This window comes from Haliaeetus albicilla, chromosome 2 (assembly GCF_947461875.1).
Source record: "Haliaeetus albicilla chromosome 2, bHalAlb1.1, whole genome shotgun sequence".
Taxonomy (NCBI): Eukaryota; Metazoa; Chordata; class Aves; order Accipitriformes; family Accipitridae; genus Haliaeetus; species Haliaeetus albicilla.
The window spans coordinates 11,330,296-11,356,071 of NC_091484.1; the positions used below are offsets into that span (position 1 = coordinate 11,330,296).

General features: G+C 41.9%; 1 protein-coding gene across 9 annotated transcripts in view; it reads right to left on the bottom strand.

Annotated features, from left to right (window-relative positions):
* Positions 1 to 21,751, bottom strand: part of EYA2 (EYA transcriptional coactivator and phosphatase 2) — a 104,914-nt gene extending 83,163 nt beyond the window's left edge. For 2 of the 9 annotated variants that reach the window (XM_069806086.1, XM_069806076.1), the window contains exon 1: positions 20,101 to 20,239. In XM_069806086.1, the coding sequence (XP_069662187.1) occupies positions 20,101 to 20,165 (65 nt within the window). In that variant the 5' untranslated portion in view covers positions 20,166 to 20,239. Of the gene's footprint in view, positions 1 to 19,794; positions 19,943 to 20,100; positions 20,240 to 20,410; positions 20,433 to 20,523; positions 20,620 to 20,830; positions 21,017 to 21,537 lie in introns of those variants that run through there. The other 7 variants (XM_069806113.1, XM_069806122.1, XM_069806148.1 and 4 more) reach the window with 7 other exon arrangements.
* Positions 21,752 to 25,776: the final 4,025 nt, after the last annotated feature.

Here is a 25,776-nt window from a genome sequence, read left to right on the forward strand (position 1 = left end):
GCTGAGGCATACTTGGAGCTCTATCCAGTTTCATTGTATACAAAAATAAGGCATTAATTTTTAAGTATTAATAAGCATGCCATCTATCAGCGTGTGCATGCCCAAGGTTAGCCAGGGGGATTTTCCACTAGCAGTGCCTCCAAAGTCAGATGTTTGAACCATCTTGTACGCCACAAACATGGGGTCATTCTGGGCCTGCCCTGCGTGCTTTCCTGGCACAGAAACAAGTCAACCTAGTCAGACTTCTACATGTAAACAAGTGATTTTTATATTGTTAAAAAAAACCCTTGTCAATCCTATCACTATTCCTCTATCCATTCCTCATGCACATTTACTTCACTGAAATATTTCAAAAAAATCCCATTCAGTAATGCCATGTATTTCTCTGCACTGTTACAAGCGTGGCATCTTCTCTAAGGTTCTCCAGATTACAACATTGCACTGAGATCATCTCAAATCACCTCCAAGTTACTATTCCAAGCCCGCGAGAAGTATAAAACCTGAATTTAGAACCTGAATACAAAGAGAAGAACAGGCAGGAGGACACAAGATTTGGGAACTCAGTAAGAAATCCAGCCCTTCCATTCATATCATAACTGAAAATGACAATCCAAAATTGAACTGCATATATACTGTCTAATAATTGTCGTGGCTTTCTTTTTACTTTAGCACAACTGATTAATGTGTATGCATTTACCACTAGGGCACTACCAGTTATAAAACAAGAGTTGTACATTTGACGGAACAGCAGTTTTAAACCTGCAGTTTGTTTTGTAAATCAGTGTAATTCTGGTTGCATTTAATAGGCAGGAGAAAGACAGAACTTTACATATACTTGTTTAAATGTACTTCTGTGCTCAGACAGGCCTCAGAGATTTGCTTGTTTCAACTCTACAGTACTGTCCACAAGCTGGTAAAGCCATTATTGCCACAGAAACCTCACAGGAGCAATAAAAACCCAACAACCCTAAAACCAAAACAACCTATCTTCATCTGCATGCATACAGCCTTACTGAAAAATACCTGTGCAATCAAGCTATAATCAGCTCTTAACACTAACAGCAGTCTACGAGGCCAGAGATCACCTGTGAGTTAGACCCTGCATTATGCTTTTAAAACTACTAAACATTTATTTTAACTCCAAATGGGCTCCACCTTAGTATTCTGCTTCCAGCCTGCAATGAATTGTAACTTCAGTCACAGAAGTAAGGCTCTAGGACCAACACTGCTGCACTCCTGGAAGCAGAAATGTTTGAGCAAAGGTGAGGAGGGCAGGCAAGGGCAAAGTCCAAAGTAATTTTAAGCGGTTCAACTAAGTAGGGAAGGCTAATGGGAATCCATTTTAATTTATTACAGTCATCCCTAGTGAATAAAAGGACAACGTTTTTCTTCAGCAGCTTGATTACAAAGCAGTAAATCCCTCTGTGTATATAAAAGACCTACGAACAGTATAGATCAAATGTCAAAAAAAGGTCTGTACTATATGTTGGATGCAGGAGAAAATATTAGCGTTGGGAATGTTTTTAGGTATTCAATCATTCTCATTTTTAAATATTTCCAACATATATTCACTATATAGGAACAGACACATGTATATAATTCTGCTATTCCCATCTACAAAGACACAAAGTAATGATGGTTTTGCAGCACACATTTTTGGACTTTCTCTTTCCAAAAAAAAACCCCTAAGAAACATGCTCTTGAATATAGAAACATGTCATCTTTCCCTCTCTCCCCACAACATTTCGACTCGTGCTGGCAACATAAATTTATGCTGCTTCAGGTACTGGCTGCAATCTCTACTTTATAGACCCTAGGCAGTAGTAAACAAGCAAACAAAGCACAGCTCTAGGTGACAATATACTTCAGCAGCATAAACATCTTAAAGTAAGAATTCTGCCAGAAAAGCATTTTCTCCAATTGCTGGCAGGCTTTTTGTTCAGTGTATCAATTTCCTTTTCCCTGAACAGGTGGCAGTTCTGATAGATCCGTAGGCCTGCGTACAACCAGTAACTATTTCATTGCACTGGTCTAAGATGGGATTGAAAAACATTCAAAACAGTGAAAGTTGCAGCTACTCAGCCCCAGATTCTTCTTTTTAAAAATTTTTTTTTTTTTAGTCAGAAGCAGGATTTCCAGGCTTAGAAATAGAATGTTCAGCCATTAGGAATTATTGAGCTTCCCCAAAGCTGTGTAATTCAGAGGCAAAAAGGAAGTACTTGGTTTACTTTGTAACAAAATAATGACCTGGTCATGGCAATTTGTATCTTGTGTCCATGCTGCTTTTCCACATATTTTTCCCTGGTCATGAGAAATAAATATTCTGAGGCAAGAAGCACTTTAGTTACACCTACATACATACATACATACAGAGCGGGGCTGGGACCTCTACCTGCTGCTGGAATACAACAGCCACCAAATACTGTCTGAACCATAAAACACTTTTTTGTAAAGTCATTTCAGTAGTTTTGTCGACTCAAATTTTCAGGCACCTTGTCTCGGGCTGGCCTTTTGATGAGGAACATCAACCAGTCCTATAACTCTGGAAACCCTCAGGGTATAAATCCTAACAGCCCCCAGGGACTACTTAACAGGAGATGTTACACGATGTCTTAGCACATGCTTGCAATAGGACAAGGGGCCTTTACAGAGGTCTGGGGACACGATCACATTATGAATAGCTCAGCTACAGGGCGGTAATGCTCCTTGTGAGCATTATTCACCTTTTCCAAAGTAAATGACAAAACACTTCTGCTGCTGGCACCTCTACTGAGTCACCCCATACTTGCTTCATCAGACACTCACTACACTTTTCTATACAGCAGCAAAGTTGTATGCCACAGGCATAGTGTAATTTTTTAAGATGTTGAGGTTTTAACTTTCAATCCATTTAACGTCAATAAAGAACTTTATGGCAGTTTAGACAGGTTGATAGCGACTCTTGGCCAAAGTGTGCTCTAATGTTTGTGTTCTGTCTGCCCACAACACTTCCTGTCATTTCTACTGGCTACAATGTTCTTTTCTGCAGTTTTGCAGTGTCCCTCCCTGCTGTGGACTATACAACAGTTGGGTTTCATATCATATATGGCTCTTTCATGCTCAGGGGGAGCAAGGAGAAGGAGTGAGAACAACAGGGGATGGGACCCAAAGCTAAATAAATCAATGTTTCTTTGATCCTTTGGGATCAGGATGCTGTAAAAACACATGGTTATTAGAACTGTGAATTTATTGGTAAAGGAGTTGGTTACTGGCACTGTATTTCAGCATGAACTTACATTATGGTACTAAGTACAAAGCATTCATTCTGTTTGTGGCTACAGGAATTAATCTCTACCATGTGCAGAGAGGCTGTGTGATAATTTAAATGAGATTCCCGTTGGTAGTCTGGGCAAGCGCTCATCAGCTGCAGGGCTTTCAACAATACACAACAAGCAACAGCTCCAAAAGCAAATGATGTAACTAACATCCCTCCAAGCACTACCAAGCAGGACTAGAGCGGTCTGCTCATTTCAGGGTTTTCATCCAGGCAAGTTGTCAAAAACCCGAAACTAAAAGGTGAGTTTCTCCCAAAACACTTCAAATGCTTAACTTTGGACAGGATTCAATAACTAATGGACTTTGAATGAAATTGTATGTTTCTAATATCTTGCATTTGCATCAATAGTAAGAAAAGGTCTGATCCTGATTATTAAAAATGAAAAAGTAATTTGAAATGTTTATGTGGATGGCAGCTTTATATGCAGCATAGAAATGCTCCAACTGCCTTTTCAATCCAGCTGGAACAAAGTTTTCATTTTTTCTTTTTTTCATGAAATTTCATTTATTATGAGTACTACGTCTTCGTGAGGCAGCTGTTGGCAGCAAGCTGTGAAATTAAAGTTGAGCTGGTTAGTACTAAAAGCCAAGATATAATACACTTTTGTCAGAGAGTTTTTCTTGTATATATGTAACCTATATTCAGTAATTAAAATAGCTAGTCAGTCAATCCTACCAGCCCTACTTGAAGGGAGAGTTAATGTTACTTTAAAATACAATTTCCAAATTGTACAAATTGCAACCAAAAAAACTGGGATTGCTATAGCTCATTTCAGTGGGGTCTTTAAGTAGCCAATGCACCAATGTCTTCAGAAACCCAGAAATTTAGGATTCCTGATTCTCATCACTATCCTACTAACATGACGTTAGATTTTGGGCAAGTCACTTCTGACAAGATCCCAAATAGAAATGAAATCAGTGTGTTACTATTATCCACTAAGGATGTCACACACAGCCTGTGCGTGGAGGAAATCATCCTGGGCTTCCTATGACTGTGGCAAGCACTCTTATCATTCAATACACAACCATGATTTTCTTCCAGCTTCTCTGGCTGTCTTAAAAGAAGGCTGCAGTAAACTTCACAACTTGCTCTGAACCTCCTCTGGAATGTGCTTAAGATGCACGTTTCAAAAACACCTACCCAAAAGTGCCCTTTGGAACCAGGTGAAGGCACAAGACAGGACTTGGCACATGCTGTTGGAAGTCCAAGGCAGGTAAGGGTTGGAATTTTATGTATTAAATGCACAAATAAAAGAGGGAACATGAAAAAGTGCCTGAACCAAAGCATCAGGCTGATTAATCCTGAACAACTAAGTTGACTAGACCTTGCAAATTTAATTCTTTCCCAAATTGTTCTCTGGCAGTTCAGTTATCAAGGGCAATAGCAAAACTGTATCATCATTTATCTCAGGATTTGATTATTGTCAAATGACTGTAAAAATTCAAAGACCTTACTGCTGACCAAAGATGCAACCCTGTCCTCTCCCCAGCCCAGCCACAAGCTCCTGCAGACTCCTGCAGTGACACAAGTCTGTTTACAGCCAGACCAAACTGATTTTTTTCTGGTCTTCTTCTCAGCTGGATCAGCGAGTTGATCCAGTTTGTAGCATGTCTGATAGCACCAACACAGAGGAGGAGACAGGAACATGCAGCCAGGCTGAGGAGGCCACTTCTTTTGATGTCAACACAGCTCTCACTCAGCTTAATCCAATGTTGAAACCATACCTGCAACCTATCAGCACAACTGCCGTAAGGAGGGTCCTGCTGATCGCAGGGTGACTGTAGTTCTAATGCCAAGTAAGACAGTCTGCCCAAATTACTCCACTGCTTAGGTGAAGCTACCTGTACTTCCCTGTAAACACAGGATTACAATTAAATACTCCAATACAGTTGAAGTTGGCACCATTTTTACTATTTTAATGTTAACTGACAAACAGATTAATTTAACATGGCTTTGAGGACTATGCCCCCCCCACTTAATCCATAAACTACACTCATGTGCAGACGTTGAGTCTGCAATTCTTACTTCTACTTTAGGTATTTGCAGCACTGTCCTATTTGCAGGGGTATCAAACTACTTTGGGGGTTTACTTCATGTCATGCATACACCTTGGCAGCCATCTACTGCAGTTAAAAACAGAGCCAGAAAGCTCTGCCAGATAACTAGAAAATTAAATAGCGTTTAGGAATTGGTGGGAGATTGCTCACTGGTCTTGAGTATCAGTGAATATAGTGGCTGGCTACAGGGTACTTGTAAGCATTTTCAGGCAGAGGAAAGCTTGGCAGGTTCTTTCCTCCATGCAATTCTTTTTCTGAAAAGCTTTTTAGTGGATAAGCATAAGGTTTTACTCTTCTGAGATTACACTCATTGTTAAAGACAACTGGATCGTATCTTTTTTGTACAAAAATAAAAATAAAAATCTGACTTGTCGGTATCTAGAGAGTCAAAATCCTCAGATCAAAAATGCACTTAGTATGTCCATGAAAGATGAGAGCTGATGGCCACCAGTCCGCAAGTATTGCCTTGAAATGCAAACTCACAGATTCACAGCAGTATAAAAATACAAGGCTGACAAGAAATTGGAATGACAATTTAAAAAATGTATGAATCATGCATACAACTAATTAAACATGAAAATTACCTTGACAGACACTTACCTTCACCATTGCAAGTTAACATTCAGCAGAGCAAATTTGAACAGTGTATTTTGGACATTTACAGTCTGGGAGAAATATTTCTTTTAAACTCATTTCAGGATAACACAGCTTCCTTTCCAAGGACTGATTATTTCAGGCCTTCCTACCTGAAGTGAAAAATGCTTAAGACTGAACACAAGCCATAGCTGACAGCATTTAAATGAGCCTGGAAATCTTCAAATTTACAGTGTCAGGAACTGCTGCGTAACTTCTAGGCTAAGAGTTCACGGCAAAGCATACCTATATTCAGTCAACTCGCAAGTTAAAGTAGTCAGATTTTGGCAACCAAACACTGAGTTCCCTTTTGCATAAGTAATACTCCCACTTCTAAGCACTTCACCATTCACTGTCAGGGGACCATCTGAAAAAATGCCTCCACAAGTCACATCCCAGGTATTTCTTCTTTACTAACATTTGATTTGTGGATTACAATCCAAACTGCACTTCCAAAGGTCACAAGGGTGTATCAACCATTTGAGGCACTACAAAAAAAAACCATGACACAACTCAGGGCTTGATTTTCAGTGACTCTGAAAAAAGCCCAGTATGCACTAATCTTTAAGAGTATATGCCAAGAATAATTACAGAATTTTAAGTTTCAGTGACCACAAGATAGCAGGTTCCATACTACTACTTCTGGTAGTGGTATCTGCATCAACACAGAGAGCATCCACTTCAGGAAGGAGAGAGCATGTGTTGGCACAACAAAACCCTTTCATTAAAGAGACATCTAGGCCATTAATAGTATGTCTGCTGGGGGAGGCTGCACCTCGCTAGATTGGGTTTCAAACCAAGTTCTGCATGAGGTGTTGAGCACAAGAGAATTGACTGCAAGCAGGACAACACAGGCCTGGTGGGTTTTGTTTACCATATAGTTAAAGGACCACTGAATGATTAATGAAAGACTAACAGTTTCTTTGCAGAGTGGCAGACGATATTTTGGGGCAAGACTTTGGCTTCTCAGGTTAAGCGTAAAAATGGTTACACAGAGCTCTCTCCTGAGCTGACTGCCATTCAGATGACTTTTCTAACTTGCTTCCCAGGATAAAAGCATAGATGTAAGGCTCTCTTGAGAAGAAGGAAGAAGTCCAACAAAATGTTAGTTTGCCAGCAGAGCATCTGGCACATTAGTATCTGCAATAACACTAGCACCATGTAGTCATCTTCACTTAAGACCTTGTTAGGAGCTACAGGCAAATCTTTGGCAAGATTCCTCTCAAAGTAAACCTACTTCCAGCAAGAACAGCAGTATCCTTTGCTCTCCTCAAAGTCTCCCCTGCACGCTCCAAGCTCTTCTTAGGCAGAGCTGCCATCACCATCAGGAATGGCAAGTGGCTTATATGAACAGAACACAGATTTTCCTTTGTAGCATAAATCAGGTAGAAGAACGATGCCACACAAGCTTCAGGTTAACGGCTTGAAAAGCCCTGAAGCCCAACATCTGAAGGAAATTTTGAATGTTATTTAAGCCCTGGATACATGATTAAAATCAGAGGATGGCCATCATTTGATGGCAAGACCATCTCACCTGTTTCTACACTCTTGATATGAATATTAATAGAACACACACAAAAAACCCAAATGTATAAAAAGACTTGGCCTCTGGAGAGACGGAGAGGAGGACAGGTCCCCTACAGTAGCCTTTCCTATCTTCAGAGCAGTTACAAAACTACAAGCAAACCAAAAAAACTCTCAAGAAAACAGATCTAGCAAATATAAGATCCTGAACATGGAAAAGCCATGCTCCTAGTTCAGGTAGTCATTTAAGACTACACATTTCAACAGCCAGCATGTTACTATACAAGTGCTATTAGATTATTTTTGAAAAAATTCAGTCCTTAAACATCAGTAAAGCACAAGTTCAATTTTCTGTGCAGGTCACTTGTGCCCACAAGATGCCCAAATAGCCTTTTGGCATCAACTCGGAGACTTTTGAAAAGGCTCATCTTATTTTAGCTTTCAGTGACCAAGGACCACTCCTTATTAACAGACTTGTCTCTTACCTCAGGTGGGACGCAGGATAAGCAAGGCTGACCTTCTGTGTCACCATTCCCCATCCTTCCCTGCTGTAAAAATGCTCTAAAACCGGCAGCGATTCCCACAGGATGGGATGTGGAATCGCTCCAGACCACAGTCCGATATGAATTGATAAAGTGCTGATTTTGTCATACTGGATCAAGCGTCTGTACCCCGGCACTGGCACGGCGGAGCTGCAGGGGCCCCTGTGAGGAGAGGTGAGGGGCTGCCCTGCGCCTCTTCCAGCCGGCTCCACAACAGACCTGCAGCAGGACCCAGCTGAGCCCATCGGAGAAGCCAGCAGCGCCTCTGTGAAAGGCCAAAATTCAGCATGGCGGAAAGGACAAACGTGAGAGAAACAGCCCTGCAAGGCCTGCACCAAGGCCTGAGAGAAAGGCGGGAAGGAGGTGCTCCAGGTGCCAGAGCAGATTCTCCTGCAGCTCCTGGAGAGACCAGGCTGGAGCCAGTTCTCCTGACAGGAACTGCAGCCCACAGAGAGCTCACACGGGAGTAGGGGAGAAGTGGGAGGAGAAGGAAGGAGTGATAGAGAGGAAATGTTACATACTGACTGCAGGCCCCATTCCCCACCCGCCACACCGCTCTGGAGAAGGTAGAAGAACCGGGAATGAAGAAGCGAAGGTGAGCCTGGGAAAGGGGGTGGGCAGAGTTGTTTTAGTTCTTGCCTTTGTTTCTCACCATCCAATGCTATTTTAAATGGCAATAAATTAATTTTCTCCAGTTCGAGTCTGTTTTGCCTGTGATGGTAACTGGTAAGCAATCTCCCTGTCTCATCTTGACCCATGAGCTTTTTCATCTTATTTTCTCCTCCCCACCTGTTGAGGATGAGGAGTGGGAGACAAGCTGGCCACTGGCCAAGGTCAACCCACCACACATTAAAAAAAATTTCTAATTCACCTCAGTGCTCTAACTGAAGAATACACTAAAACTGAAAGAAACATAGCAAAACCAATAAGTTTCTGATAGAACATTAAATCTTCCTTTTCTCCAACTAACCGTAGAATGGTCGAGATTAAATCTTACTCTCCAGCAAGAAACAGAACTGTGTTAATGTGGCCTGGAGTCTGCAGGACATGCCAGGACTTCCCCTGCTGCATAAACGCTTTTACAATGAAGTTGTCGCACATGTTGTTTCTAACATGTACGTTTCTTTGGTGCAGTACTGACTACTTCTTCCCAAGTCTCTAACATCACTGCAGTCCTAACACTGAATCATTTCTTCTGTCAGATATCTACAGCTAACACAATTCCTGAATGACTTTTTGGGTTGTTCTAAAAAGTAGGGGAAGAGCAAACCAGAAATCCCTCAAGAAGCTAGATTGCTGCTGCTGCTGCAGGGCCACGGGATAGCGATACCTGCTCCCTCCGAGAGCATCCACTCCTGCAGCGGAAGCCAGACCAGCTGCTGCAATTCTTGCACCACTAAAGTGGACAACAGAGGCTGTTTGCAGATATTCTGCTGCCACAGGCTGACACTTTGCTGCCATTGCCCATCACCTACTTCACATTTCTGAAGTTGGTTATAAGCAGTTGCCTTCTATCCAATATTCACGTTCACGTTTCACTGTGCCTACTCACATACGACATGAGTGCAGGATCAGTTTCTTACGGGAGGGAGACCGAAATCCTCATTCCACTCCCTCCTGGTATTGCGATGGCTCATGCTCCCCCTCCTTATACTGAGCTGTTGTGAAACCGCAGTACTGGAAGGACAGGAGCGGAGTCAAAGTTTTGTTACTGCAGCAAAAGGCAAAGTGATGACACTACGCAAGCATCTGGACACTGGAATAGCTCTCTGCTGGGAAAAATGACTTGTCAAGATACTGATGTGGCAGAGGCACCATAATCTTTGTTGGCAGGTTTGAGCTGTCAGTAGCTGCAGATATTCTCTAGCAACATTTTCAACTGAACCATAAGTCTTGGACCCAATTCACTTCACATTGTGATAAAGTACAAAAGCCATCAGTAAGCAGAGTGTGACTTTTTTTTAACAATACAGTTTCTCCTCAAACAATTACCAGGATGCAGTACGTGCAGTTTGGAGGAGAACTGAGCGTCAGCCTGGGTATTACTGCATGTCAGAGCTCCTCCTCTGGAGTCGTATCGAGTGACTTTCCTCCTCGAACATGTCCTAATGAATTCCACTGAAGCCTGCAGGTAAAATCCTTCCCCAACCATTTTGCCCTGATTGATAGCTTCAGAGCCTTCCTTCACACCACTTCGTCTGCTTTCCAGACCTTTATTTTTCTCCTTTTTTAAGTGTCTGCAACAGGAAGTTACACTCAGTTTTTTCACTGTACGTTTCTCTTAAAACTGACATCTCTGCATTGTAATGAAGGAACCCTTGGGTATTAGTGACAAATTAGTCACCAGCTAAAGAATATTTTCTTTTCATTTCTATACCAGGTGGAAGATATTAAAATCTCTAGAGGAATTTCCCCTACTCTGCTACAATAAATCATCACACAATTTTCTTTTAAAGTGACTTAATTTTACTACCTTTAAACTTCACCAGAAATGAAGAATCCCACAACTGTGTTAATGTAAGATTAAAATAGTCTTGTGAACTTGATCAGGGAGACATTATCATAAAGAACATGTATTTAATTTTACGTTGAAAATTTATGTAATTTTACTTTTACATTTTACATGTTATTTTTTAAATAATTATTCCCTTCTGAGACCAAAAAACCCCATGTACCTACCATAGAAGTATCACCTTCAAAAAGTTAGCAAAAAAATCTTTTCCCTTCTTTGTTTTATCTGATTTAATAGGGAACAGTATTTTAAAAATCTACAGAAGATACCACACAGTCTGGAAGAAAAGGTGGTCTTGCACTGACTATTCTTTGTTGAAGAACTTGTAAAGTAGCAGCCAAAGTAGAACAAAAAAAAAAAAAACCAAAACAAAAAAACCCCACCAAAACGCTTAGCTAGTTTGCAAAGGCACAGGTCATTGAAATACAGCAAAACATTCTGTGAAGGCAGAGCTTTGCCTTTTTTCATTTTTTTTTTCTATTAAGTGGTCAGTAATATTTTAGTAGTAATACGTTATTAAAAAGTTGATACTCAAAATGTTAACTTCACAACTACGTAGATTGCACATCTTTTCAGTGGGGTTTTCTACTAGGACAGGTAAACTTCTGTAGTTTATAATTAATACTAAATACTACACAAGTGGCTTATGGCTTCTGATTAAATGGCTTCACATACAATTATGTGCTCTTAATCACCAATTAAGTCAATTTTCCATGTTTATAATAGGTCCATTAAGTAACCGAGGCAGTGAAAGAGTTCATTTTACAACTGAAAGTAACACCAGGACCAAGACAGAAATTTAAGAGTCCTGCCCCACCATCAAAGGGAGGGCAGGAGGGTGTCCATCAATAAATACAGTACATGAAGTCTACATGCAATTGTTTCTTCCTCTATTTGCCAAGGAAAAAACGAGGACCAGAAGATCAATTAAAAAGCAGAAATGTAAAACCAAAGCGTTAAACACTACTAGATATTTAAGATCCCACAGTGCTTCTTACAAGCACAGTGCATCACTCCCCCGCTTCTCCCGGGGGAGTTCCAGCTCCGATAATTACTTTCTGTCTGCTCACAAAGTTCAAGTTCAAAACAATATTCATTTTCCACTTCCTGTCCTAAACCAGGGCACAATGCTTCTGTGCATCGTTAAGCAATGATCCCACTCCACCACAGATACAGTTAAACCGCTGTTTGATTGAATAATCCTGATTTGTGGCAGGGGGGACTGGGGAAAGAGAAGCACTGGGCTTTAAGAAAGAAAGAGCCAGGCTCCCAATATCAATGCATCTGACTTCTAGCAGCAGCATCCTTTATTACTTTCAATTCCAAATCAAGCATTTGTCTCCACCCCCTCCTACTACTTTGCAGGGGGGCATAAGTGGTGTTTCAAAACTAATCTGGCCCAGAAGTTTTGCTGGATCTCAAATATTTTACAGAAGACTCAGTTTGTTTCTCTAGTCCCCCTCCCCATCCATGTGTCTTCCCCAAATTATATTCATCTGCTGCAGTGAACAGGAAAGATGGTTGCCAAACAAACAAAATTAAATCATATGTAATAGGCAGAATATGCTTTCTTCGAAACCACAACTTAAAATTTTCAGGTGCAGAGGTACTGAAGAGGGCAAAGTCATTTTAAGGAGAGACAGCAAAGGTCTGTCAAAATTTTCATACAGAAGATATCTTACATTGCCTCGTACAGGGTTACATACATTTACAGCATTGCTGAATGATTACATATTTTAGGTCAGAGACCTGAGCTTGCTTCTTATTCAGAGACAATTGAATTTTATTAAAAACAAGATTCCTCTAAGGTAGGTATTTACACAACAGGCTACCAAGGCTTCATAGAATTAGGATCTTGATGATTTTATTTCAAGAAATAAAAAGAAAATTGGTGCCTGCCTTATTTTCCTGCTATGCACCTAACTCCGCCAACACACTTAAAGAGTATTAGGTCAGGGGAGACGTTATACCAAGTACCAAGTCATATCACTGCAAAGGTCTTTCGGTGCAGGAGGCTACAACCACTGTTACCGCAGGGGCTGTGGTGCCTCCCTCTCGGGGACCTGTACTGGCTTCTCACCCGACTCGGATTTCTTAGCTTTTGCTAAGTGCTGCTGAAAACCTTTGCCGAGTTGCAAATAAGGCCTATGAGCGTGGATAGCACAGAAAGATGGCGAATCCTGCTCCCGTATTGCAAGGCTCAGGCACTGAAGAAGTCAATTGGACTTGCACGGACAGCAGTTACGATGCAATTTTTTTTTTTTTTTTTTTTTTTTAAACACACTTGTGCAACAAGCACAGAAGATTTAAAACTGCTCCCTCTCAATAAGGGGCCAACCCTTATTTGAGTGAAACGATTGGGAGCTGCAGTGGCAGCAGGACTGGATCTAATACATTTACCCATAGTTAAACACAAGGGAGGACAAAATGTATCTATTTTGCTACAAGCATTAAGGCTGACTTACTCCTAACTCTGTATCTCAGTGGAGTAGATCAACATAGCACTTACCAAGCATAAGCTAGCAAAAAACATGCCTATTAAAAAAAGGGAAAATTTAGACACAGCCAATATAACATTCAAATGTTTTACTTACAAAAGTGTCAGGTTTCACAAAAATTATGCTTTTTAGTTTGTTAAAGTGTGGAAAAACAATCTCTCTTGTTCAAATAAAAAGTATTGCTCAATTCTAAACAAGATTTTGAGCTGTTTCAGCCACAGAAATGGGAAAAAATAATAAATTTGCATAGTTTACAAAACTGAAGTACACATTGTCAACAGTTACTGAAAGTAAAGTATTTTGTAAATACATGTTGACTTGATATGCAATCAAAGAATTGTCAGATAGTTACAATTAAACTCTAAAGATGGTAATTTAGCACAGAGGAGCGGTCGCAAGGGGAATCAAAACTGGTGATACAGATCTATACTCAAAACTGATCAAAGTTATTTCAAAGTAGCTGTAGAACAATTACAGAGCAAAAAGCTGAATCAAATGTGTCATCAAAAGACACAATTCGCAATAGATGCAAAACTTGCCTTTAAGACAGCTGATGAGCCTCTCTGCATGGTGCGCAGACTAAGTTGTAAATAACTGGGGCCCCCAGATTGCTTTGCTTACTCAACCTATTTAAAAAAACAAAAAAATATTCAGATGCCTGCCCTACTTTCCCCTCACTGTTTCTTGTGGGTGCCTGAGTAATCTTAGAGGTATTTCCAGTTTTTAAGGCATTTGCTGAGTTTAAGAAATTTTCCCCATGTCCCCTTGTCTTTGTTTGGAAGTACCAGGCTTTCCTACTCCAGTTGAGTTTGCCTGTGAAGTCTGCCCTTTCCAGCCTGGAGAGAAGCGTCAACTCTCTGTCGGTTAACTAGTTACTATCTGGGCTGACTAGCATTAAATCGTTCTTTTTATTTAGGATTTTTATTTATTTATTTAGCTGGGCTGTTTTCCTTCTCAAAAGCAGAGTTGGCAAGTGAGAATTTCTGCACCACAAGACTGAATGCCTAGAGTTAGGCACCAAACACTATAAAATTACCAATCTTCTTAAACCTTTCTCCACATCTAAGAAGGGGCAATTAAATCTGGACCTTCTTTAATTACTGCAGCCAAGAAAAGTAGGAGCCCACTGCCAGGAACAGGCAGCAGAGAGAAGCCCTGTGTGCAAAGTGACTTGGCTCTGGCCAGGCTTGCAGTCTGTAGCACTGGTTTATTTAAAAACATTCCCAAAGAAGTCTATTATTGTTGAAATAATTCAAGACTTCCATTTCCCTGAATTATTAAGTGGTGTTCCAGCAAAGGCAAGTTCAGGTTCTACGGTGCATCAATTTCCTCTCCAAAAAGCAGAGGGGAGATGAATGACACCGGCATTTCATGCAGCACTCACGCAAAGACACGGACGTGAAGAAATCTCAGGTTTGTAACCAAATACTTTAAACCTTCATTTCCTTAAGAGGAAACCAGCTGGGAATATGTTAGAAATGGGCTATCATCAAGGAAGTTTCTAACATCTGAAAAACAAACTTCAATCAATTTCTACCAGTGTCTGTCCATCAATAACAAACCCTTCACCTGCTTTTCAAATTGGTAAGGCCCAAATCATATCCAGGCTCTCCCGGCCTCAATCCCATTTTCACTCTTTGTATTCAAACCTGGCAGAAACAACAAAAAAACCCCAGCAGTCTTTCAAACAACAAAATCCCACACCCCAACGAAACACACACTCCGCTTCTACAAAAAAATGTCAGTCAACAAATAGGCACAAATTTCACAATGGCTGAGGTCATTCCCTTTAAGTCATTAGGGTTTGTGGGCGAGTTTTCCTGGTGGTTTTAACATTGGTTTCTGTGATTGCAGTTATGCTTATTTATGCATTTAAGGCGTATGATCTAATACACTTAGGTTTAACTACTTCATTCTTTTGACATTCTTTCCAAATTATAAAAAGGATTCTTGGTGTTTTCACTGCCTTGGTAAAGAAACAAAATTGCTGTCCACATAATTTCTTAAAAATACAGAACAGAGTAAGTACTTGTTGAAAATAACTCAAAGAAAAAAACCCTACACCAGACATTCCCCCCCCCCCGCAACATAACACTTATTTTTGTTCTCTCTCTACCCTTCTGAGAGAACCTACTATTTTTTAGAAATAGATGTTTTGCTGGCTTTTTAAAAACAATATCCAGGCCCTCAGTGTACTTCAGTTACAACTTATAATCAACACAGAAGTTCAGTTTATTTTTTTTAAATCCCTTCTATTTTTACTGTTACGCTTTCAAAAAACTGCACATTTGCGGTATGCTTCATTCACATTGCATCTTCCACAGACACTTTGATGTCTACAATAATGCTCATTTTATTCAATGCCTTTTGGTTACTATCTACCAGGGGTCTTTGCTCAATAAAAATCATAGAAGTCAATTTTCTATTTTTTTTCTAACGAAAATTTAAATTATCTTCTCCCTCCAAGGCAAAAAAAGCCCAAACAGTCCCCACCATCCAAATCAGGCTGGAGAAATTCACCAACTTGTCAGAAACGTTCAGAAGCATTTTCAAGAAGCTCAAATAAAAAATGAAATTGCATATACGTGTGTGTGTGCACATCTCTCCCTCAACACTGTGTGCAGTGCATGGCTATTAGCTTGTATACATAAATCATATTAAAATATTTTAAGTAACCTTTTCAAACTTGAGGCTGTGGTTACTTCTATACAAGGTATTTCCAGTGTCCCTGATCGAGTTTCATATATCCAAGCACGTTTCTAGTGAACAGGAGAAAGAGCGGACAGCACCCTGCAAGCTTTGTCCAGACAGAAGGGCCCATTCCTGCTCTGTCCCCTGCAGACAGAGGTGCCACTCTCCTCTCGAGTCTCAGCTCAGCATCACCACCAGATACAGCTGTTTCGAGTCTGACTGTGGCCCAGCCAGACCAACAAAACATTATTCACTGGCACACAAAACGCGCTGAACTTCCCAAGCCATCGGACCCCCATCTCCCCAGTTCTGTAAAATACCGTGATTTACAGCCACGCACTTTGTGGGCACCACAACATCGCGGGCTCCCCTCTCCGCTGCTGCTCCTCCCTTTCCAAGCTGCTTTTTCTAATCAAACCCCAACTAAAACAATCCTCCACAAATTACAACAAACCTTCCTTAAAATTCCCCATAAACCTTACCGCAACCCTGCAGCAGACTTCTGGCTTTCCACAGAGCCTCTGTACATAAACACAAGGGAAAATACCTTAGCACGGCACTAATGAAGTATTTCCCGGACACAGCAGAGGTGACAAACAGAGTAAGAGCAAAGCCAAGATGCCATCTCGACTTCAGACAAACAACCTCTTCTGACCTCTGGCAGCTCCCACACACTATTAAACAAAAAAGTATTCTCTCCATGTTAATGAACCATGTACAATCTAACAGATAACACTGATGTTAAATAAACATGTTTATATGTGACTCCTAATGCTAGGACTTAAGCAGCTGCAGACAAATAATTTTAAATGGGAAGGATTACGCCCATGTAATCTTTCTCCTCTTGTTTTACACACCTGTGAAATAATTCAAATACATAATTAAAGCCCAAGTAGAATGACTGAGTGATGAGAGGTTTGACTATTTTTAATTAAATATTCACTGTATGACACACTCACTGGAACCATCTATGCAGTGACCACTATTTTGGATCCAATTCTCCCCTCACACCTCTTGCAGCTGTAAATCGAGAGCAACTGAACAGCTTGCCGAAGAAAGGAACTGGATTGGGTTCTGTATGCCGTGATCAAAAAATATTTTGCAAGATGACTGCAAATTCCTAAATCCTTATTCCCGCTTTCTTGTCCCTCCTGCTTCAATACTCTGGTAGCACCAAATCTACCTGCAAACAGCAGCACCTCCAGGCCCCAAATGACCTGAGATGAGCAATTATTTGCATCCTAATTGAGGGGCTTATCTTCACCTGATTAAAACAAGGTATTTGTTAAACATCATTACTTGAGTTAAGATCTGCAAATAAAGATGAAGTATTGTTTTAAGAATTAGACTGCCATGAACAATTGTGTTCTGATGAGACCTCTTAACAAACAGTCCCAACCAGGATGGTCTTTCTGGCTTTTCAGTAGAAAAGGGAGGGAAAGAGATTTGCCGAGTTCTACCTGTTCATATCAAAGAGAATATTATGCCAAGAGGTTTGAGTAGTTACACCTTTTTTTTTTTTTTAGTAGATACACAGTAAAAAAAAAAAATCTTGTACATTTTACTAAATTAAGCTACTGAAAAGGAGGATGCATCCAAAACCTGAATGGCTTTACTTTCGTGTATGCCATTGTTTATAGCTCTGAACATATTTTTTGTTCTTTCTTGGTAAAACTGTTTTTCTGTCCCATGTAGTACAATGTGAAATTTAATGAAAAGAACCTGACTGTTAATCCAGGAGACTACGCCATGTACTAATCAAGTTTATATTGCTATTGCTGTGAATAATGCACATACATACGGTAACTATACATTGGAAACGGCAGTACAAGATTTCCCTACTTGATCTACCAATTGACCCCTCCAATTATGGGATATATTTAAAATCTTCATATTAAAACTGCAGCGTTCCATGGCTTATGAAAAGGACTTGAATTTGCAACTTCATTTAACAGTTCGTCCTTAATAAAAGTTACCCCAGCCTGGCAAAATTAATTCAAAAATATTTTCTTAGCATTCTAAGAACTTCTGCTAGTTTTCACAAAATTTTAAAAGCATTTTTCACTGCACAAGTAATCTTAACAATCATTTCCACAGATTAAGTCTAACAACCTGTGAATTTATTGCAGAAGGAATTTACTGCAAAGAATAATTAGTCTTCAGCACTGTTCCTGCTTGTTCTCCAGTTGAAGACACCTTAAAACCATCTGGTTACTGCACAGTTTGGCACAGAAGAAACAAATCTTACTGAAGAGAATTATAGCTGATTTTGAAATAGCTGTTTTACTACTACACATCATAAATAACAGTTGGGAAGACAGCAGAAAATTACTAACTTCTTTAATTGTTTTCTTTGTCAGCAGCGTGTACATATACACACTGACATACAAATACAGCCGCACCGACTTCAGTACGATGCCTTACAGGCTTGAAGTTAAACATGCAACTAATTTTTGGAGGATTAATAGTTAAATTATTACATTTTGAGAAAAATCTAGCATATCAACCAGCTAAGCACAACACCACAGCAACGCACAAGATTCTTTAAGTGATATTCTGAGATCAAGTTCTTCGTATGAATACCTGAGTTTAATTCCTTTGTATAATCAGGGCGTATCTGCACACATCATGTAGTTGAACATGGGACTTAGTGTTGGAGGGGGAATTATCAGCAACATTTTTATTTCTCCCTAATGAAGCTTTTCTAATGAAATTTAAGACTGCCAAGGTTGTGCGATATTTGAAACAGGAGCCCATTTCAAACATTTGAACCAAATAATGGTGATAAGATTAGTGAGTCATGGGAATCAAGCCACTATATAGTATTTTAAAAAGAAAATGAGCTGAGGGGAGCAAGCTAAACAAAGCAAAGCAAAACAAATCGATGAGCCTAACTCCAAAAGATTACACTGCTTGTTATTTAGCCAAATGTTTTGACCTGTTGGTGGGGGAGTACAAGAGGCACGAGGACAGCGTGGACAATTTGACTAAATAACTTCACAATTTAATTTTGCACCACACATTAAGATTTTTTTTTTAAATAGATGTAAGTTTGAATAATTAAATCAAGTTATCAGCTGCTGTGCCATTTCAAACGAATTTTCAAAACATGCTTAAAGAGTTTCTGGAATGTTTCCAAAGCTGTGAGCACTGATTATTTTTAAGGCATTTGTACTGCAAGTCTTTCCTACTTGCATGTGCAACATCTGAGGCCACATGATACCTTAAATTTCAAAGTAGAAATAAAAATTCAGCTTTGTTTAAGAAAATAAATGGTTTATTCGTGTCAGAAAAGATGAGGAGAAAAAAGTTATCCTAAATGTAGCAACAAGTAACACAAAACAATGCAACACTAAACGTATGAAATGATCTAAGAAACATTAGTTTAGACATAGAACAACTAGTTTAAATATATGCCATCTTTTGGGGACCAGACCGCCCTAATACACACAGATGTAGACAGGCAGAAAGAATTTAGACATGCTTTCTCAATGCGTGTGTGTGGGAAACCCTTCTATGGATGGCTTTACAGCGGTAAGAAATTCTCAGTAAATTAGTAAGGTCCACGAGAAAGATTAAACAATAAACCATTCCTGCCATCGCCTTTAACAGCGTTAAGGGATGTGTGAATGTGATACTACACTGAACAAAATTTCTGTTAATAAACTTGATGTAGACCAACCAGCTGTTTATTGGTTAACCATACGTATTTTAACAATTACAACTTTATACAACAGAATATATCATTATTTGAGATGTCTGAAAAACAGTAGTTGCACCCCATGAATAATTTCCTTTAGAGGCCATTCGCTGGGCTCAAGCATAATTTAACACTCAAAAAAGTTTACTTAAACTGCACAAACCACAGTACAAGTTTTCCTCGTACGAGCAACCGCAAAAAAAAAAAAAAAAAAGAGCTTTAAGACATTTTATTTAAACTCACGCTTCAGTTCTTAATAATTACTAAACGAAGCTGGTTTTACGGTAAAATCCAGCGCTACGCTGCGCATCGACTCACTACCTCGGCGAAGTCTCGGTCGCAACTCCGCAGGCAGGACCCCAAGGCGCTGCCGCGCTTCCCGCCGCGGAAGGCTCCGCGCCGCGCCCAGAGCCGCTCCGCACCCGCGGAGGGCGGCTCACCGCGCTCCCCCGACGGGTTTCGGGGCGAGCGCCCCGCTCCGCTCCGCGCACCGCCCGGCGCGCAACACGCGGAGGCGGTTTCACACTTCGGGCTGAGCCGCCGGCACCGCCAGGCCCCCCGCCCTCCGCCGGCGCGGAGAGAAGCCCCCCTCCGCGGCCGGACCGCCCCCCCCCCGCCCATACTCACCAGAGGTGCAGCGCGGAGTCGCAGCGCTGCGGAGTGTGCGCGCCCGCTGCGAGCGCAGTGAGCATGTGCGAGGCAGGCGCGCATGCCCGCGGAAGGGAGCGGAGCGGGGCGGCGGCTCCGCACCCCGCGCTGCGCCCGAGGCGCGCCCACCCCCCCAACCACCCACCTCCTCCTTCCCTCCCGCTCTCCTCCCCGCCGCGCCTCGCCTCCCGCCGGAGCCCGCGGGGTGCGGAGCGGAGCGGTGCGGTGCGCCCCGCCGGCACACGCAGCGCGAAGGACGGCGCGGGGATTTTTAATCGCTTCATCTGACCTGTTGCTTTCCCCGGTAGCGAGGCCGGAACACCCGGCCCCTCCGCTCCCCCCCTCCCCTTCCTCCGCCAACCCACGGCAGCCTGTCACCGGGACCGCCGGCCCCTAACGCACCTACCGCAGGCGTGGGGCCGCGGCGTGTCCCGGCGCCCGCACGGCTGGGCTGCCCGCGGCGGAGGAGGAGCCTCCCGCGGCTCCCGCACGCCGCGGGGCCCGGCCGGAGCGCGGGGCCGCCGTGGCAGCCCCTCCGCTTTGTCACAGACCTGCCCCCTGCCACCCTCCGCCGCTGCTTTGCCTGGGGAGGGGGGGAGAGCTGTCCCGGCCGCTTCCCCCGCGGTGCCGAACAAAAGCCGGCCGGTATTTTCACGGACAGCAGGTACTCTCCCAACGCGCTTTTCTGCTTTCGGAGCTAGGGTTTTACCGTTGTCGGTGCTCTCGGCGTACATTTAGCTGCAAGTTTTTGAAAGAGCTTCGTGGTGCGAAACTTGGGACGCTTCAGTACCACCTTCCGCTTCCGTGAAAATAATCATTCTCACTACAGTCCTTGTGTTACTGATCTCTAGTGACAATTTTTAAATACCGACTTAATGGCTTTTGTGGACGTCTGTTTTTCTTACGCACGCTGTGCCACAGAGCGGTAGGTCCCGCAGACCTGCAGAAATAGCTGCACTCGCACGAGCCACCTTTCTGCGCTCACAAACACAGAGCATCACGCAGCTTCTGGCTCCCCAGAGGGTGAAAGCCCCCTGAGTGATCTGGCTTCTACCTCTGATCTCCTCAAGGGAACCGGAATGGATTTGTGGCCATACAGAGCTGCTGCCCCATCTCCCATGTCAGCACAAAATCAGAGGCTGTCTCTGGCACGCGCGCCTTCAGGGGCACTTCTGCTCCTGCCTGATGTGATGGGCGCCTCTGTCAGCTACATCCTTCTCCGCACACCCGAGAGACGGGTGACAGGCACCTGCGGAGGGCTTATGCTGGGAGATGGGGCTGGGGCCTCCCCCCGCATGCACCCTCCACGCGTCCCCTTGCACTGTACACCGCGCGCGCAGCTTCGCCTCGCCCGTGCCGGCCTCGTCCCCACACACGGCGCAGGTACCACGCAGCTGCCCCTTCCCACCGGCATACCTGCTCGCTGGGGATGCAGCCCGGCCACAGCAGCATTGGGGCGTTTTGTTTCCGCACACCCGCTCTTCCTCTTTATTCCCCCCTTCTCACCAGGCTGAGGCAGGCTGCAGCTCCCCAGTTCTGTCTCTCCAGCACTGGGGAGGCATCGGAGGAGACCTGCGAGTCCTCACCCCGACGGCTTTTATTACACCTAGCCCTTTCCTCAGGAAGGAGATATCCCATGAACCGCAGTGGAAAAGCCAAAGGAGCACAAAGGGTGTTGAGTTCAGGGTTTGAACAAGCTGCAGCCCACTCATGGATTTAACTCAAAATTTTGACAATGGAACAAAAACATCATTGCAACGAGACAGCTGTTTTTACTATCAAAATCTCTCAGATCAGTTCGACTGCAAAGTGTGTTCCTACAATCCAAAGGAGACAAAGCTCCCAGCATCAGTTCGGAGCTGGCAGGCTTCCTAGCATGAGCTACCTCCCGCCGGCCTAGAAAAACCAAAGCTCTTTCAGTTGTTATTCCCCATCAGTTCTCAGCACTAACCCCCTGATTTCCCCATAGATTATCTGCAGTTCTGAGTTTACACCGCTCTCACATTAAACTTGGAGAGATTGCTGGTTTGGGGGACTTCCTTGCTGCCTTTCTCGCCCGTAATCGTGGTTCTGGTGAGGAGTCTCTGAAGTACAAGAAAGCCTTTAGATCTGTCTTGAAAAAAAATCTTTTCCTTTCCCCTGCTGCCCTGCCCAAAAAACTGATTGCCACATTAGCTCCTTCTGAAGCTGGTCTTAACAAGTAAGTTCATATATACTAATCATCTAAAAATGCCTTGCGTGCAAAATTCACTTGACCCCTGATTTCACAACATATTTGAATATATGCTTAGTTTTATGCATGTGAATAGTGCTACAACAATCAATACAATTATTTACTTAAGTGCTTAAAGCCAGGCAGGTATTTAAGAATTAGTATTGTTTTGTGGTAATGCCACAGAAAGCCAGTCAGAGACCAGGACCTCATTGTTTGTACAGCACCCTGCACACAAAAAGACACTCCTTGTCCCTTTCAGTATAAGTAATTTTTGTAAGTTGTGAATCGGTGCCAGAAACACCTTTCTTGAGCTGGTGGGTAAACATTATTTGTCTACTCTAATATCCTTTCTATTTACCAAAAACATTGTATGCAATATTTAGAAAAGTAGATAAGGGCACAGTAGGAAAAGGGTGCAAAGCGGAAGATAAAGGATATTTTTCAATTAGGAATTTTAAGTATTTTCATCATTGTTAGTATCCAGCGAAATACCTGTGGACCTTAAAAGCAATTCAGAAAGGCAAGGGAACAAAATCGTTTCTGCCCCATAGATGAGACTATGGGTTGGGGTGCGCAGGTCATACAGCTGCATGGGGTACCAGGCTACAAGACAAGAGAGTAGGAGCAAGTCCTAGTAGTTGGCTCAGTGAAAGTCTTCATTTCATCAAGCTGGATCATCGTCAGCCTTATAGCGCCAGGGATTTCTCAGTGGTAGAATTTTTTTTCCTTGGTCAAAGATAAGCCAGGTTTAGAAGGGGTTTTGCTTGACTCATTACCCTGTGCTTATTCCCATGTACCATCAACTTAAAGAATAAAGGGAAACTCTGCAGAAAGCTTCACATATTCACCAAATGGAAATGCTCCCAATCACCTGGCTAGGTGACGGTGTCCTGGACAGATGGAGGAGCTAATGGTCCCCTTCCTCGGGCACCTGGGGGACCTGAGCAGCCAGCCCATACCCTCTCCTTAGGGCACACGGGAAGCCACCTTCTGCCAGAGAGCTTATTCCGTAGCGTGGGAGAGCCTAGAGCTACACCTCAGCCTCTGCTCTGAGGAGGCAAGGAGCTAGATGCCAAAGTTCAGTTACTATGGAAAGTGTATTTCCCTTGAGGAAATATTTCCAGTTTCTGCTGTCCACCTCATTGTCAAAATGAACAGAGTTACATCAGTGCAAACAACGGGTTCCATTTTAAAAACAAGAAATGAGCCAATATTTAACTTTAGCATCCTCTCTGACAATTAAGATGTGATGTCACCCTCTGGTACAAACCAAGGTGAGAAGCCCTCAAAAAGGGTATAGAGGATTTATTGGGGTACTGAATATGGTTAACCTCAAGCATAGAAACACCCTGAGTCAGACCCTGAGCGTCATGAAATTGCTTTACAAAGTGTAAGATTTTTAAAAGCAATGCATCTCAGGCTCTTACTAACTATTCTCTGGCCCTCGGGTTCATGTTTTCAATTTGTCTTTGCAACCACAATGCTGAGTAACTTACTTGTCTTCTAAAATTAAAACTGAGAATCTCACATTTTCATGTTTTCACATGATGCCAGAGCTCAGGCTTTGTGGAAAAAATAAAAAAAAATAAAAAAAAAATAAATAAAAAAACCCCCAAACCCCCCAACCCTCACATTTTAGACGACTTTCAACAAAATTGCAAAAGTTGGCAGCCATAGTATTTCCTAACACAATATTTTGTGGACTGCAGTGAAATTTCATTCTCAAGGCTAATGGTTGCTTCCTCTCTGGTAAATGCCCAGAATTGCTGCTGCTGTTATTGTTAGAACATCATTAATTTATGCAGTGCTTTAAAAACAGAGGAGAGGTACTCTGTCCTCAAGTAATTAGAGGATAAATAACACAAGCTAGAGACTATTTTGACTTTTTTTGTTGTACAGCTAAACAGAATTACTTTAAAAAGAACTATTTCATGTATTACTGCTCATTCCTGCAAGGTACTAAGGGTCTGATTCTGGAAAGGCTTTAAACATATGTTTAATTTTAATACTGCCAGACCGACCTCAGTGCAATAAAGCACTTAATATGGGACCGGCTATTTAATAGGAGTGCCATCCGAGGGGACTTAACGGTGCTATACTTGGTTGTACTTTTGATGCCAAAAGGCTCAGCACCTTGTAGGATGGATTTTTACAGGGATGACAAGAGCTATCTCACGATCCCAGTGCTAACATCTCACATTCAGTGTTCGGAACCAGAGCCATCAATTTCAAGATTATTCTTATTTCTAAGAACTATTTGTTTGCAAAGTCACAGGCCGCAACATTAAATAAATTGTTAGTTGGGTCTTTAGTACTGATGATAAACCAATATGTGTTGTTTAGCTTGTTTCATCAAAATTCAGAACATTTGTAACTGATAAACAAAGTGCATGTTAGTTATTAAAGCTCAAAATTAGGCAGGCAGTAAAAAGTAATCTGAGAGGAGGACTGTAGCTACTGATACTATTGAAGCTGGTCTTAAAACATATGGTTTCCAATCGTTGACACAATGCACAAAAATAAAACCCTGCAACTGAGGAGTGCCTGATCTTTTCACCACTAAATGATCAAATATGCCTGTTTGTTTTTTAGTTTTATGTCCCCTTCCTCTTTCTGGTTTTTAAAAGTAGAAGCTTGCGATTTTATATTAACTGAAGATTTGGCCCTTTGTACTGGCTACAGACGGGCTTCATTAATCAATTTCCACTACTGGCTTGAAATGAAAAAAAAAAACCAAAAAAAACCCCCCAAAACCCACCATAATTTTTTACTTTTTTTTTTTTTTTAAATACCCTCCCACTATTTTGCTTGGAATTTCTCCTGTAGAAACAAAAGATCCCTCTACTCCATCCTTCCTGTTTCCTCACACTTTAACAGAAAAATGATTTGTACTATGAAGACAATGAAATTTCACAAATAATACATCCACTGAGAAAAAAATTATGATTTGTTGCAGGGTGAGATGCTGCCCCTCTTTATTGCATTTCTAACCATAGGAATAAAACCAATTTCACCTGTGAGCACGACTGCATAACAATTGGTTTGCATGGAAAGGTATTAAAATGCAAAATAAGTTTTGTGACCGTTTAGATCTTTTTTTTCCATGAGTATTTTTAAGAGCTCTTTTAATAATGTAATGGGAGACCAAAATTCTTGTGCTGTGCTGCCTTCTTAGCTTGGGCTGGAGCATTATATGCAAATATATGCTTCCTGCTGACTCACTTTGGCACATGCAGTTATGAACCCTGTTCTGAATAGGGGAAATGGCCATGGCTCTGCTGGTGGAGGAAGGATGGTCTGCAGGAAAGATTTGAAAACCTGACCTGAGACAGAGCTAGAGCAATATTTTCAAGTTAAGATTTGATATGTTATTTCAATTACCAGTAATAAAATAAATCACTAGAAAGAATTTGGACACTGATCCATTTGGAGAGGAGGTG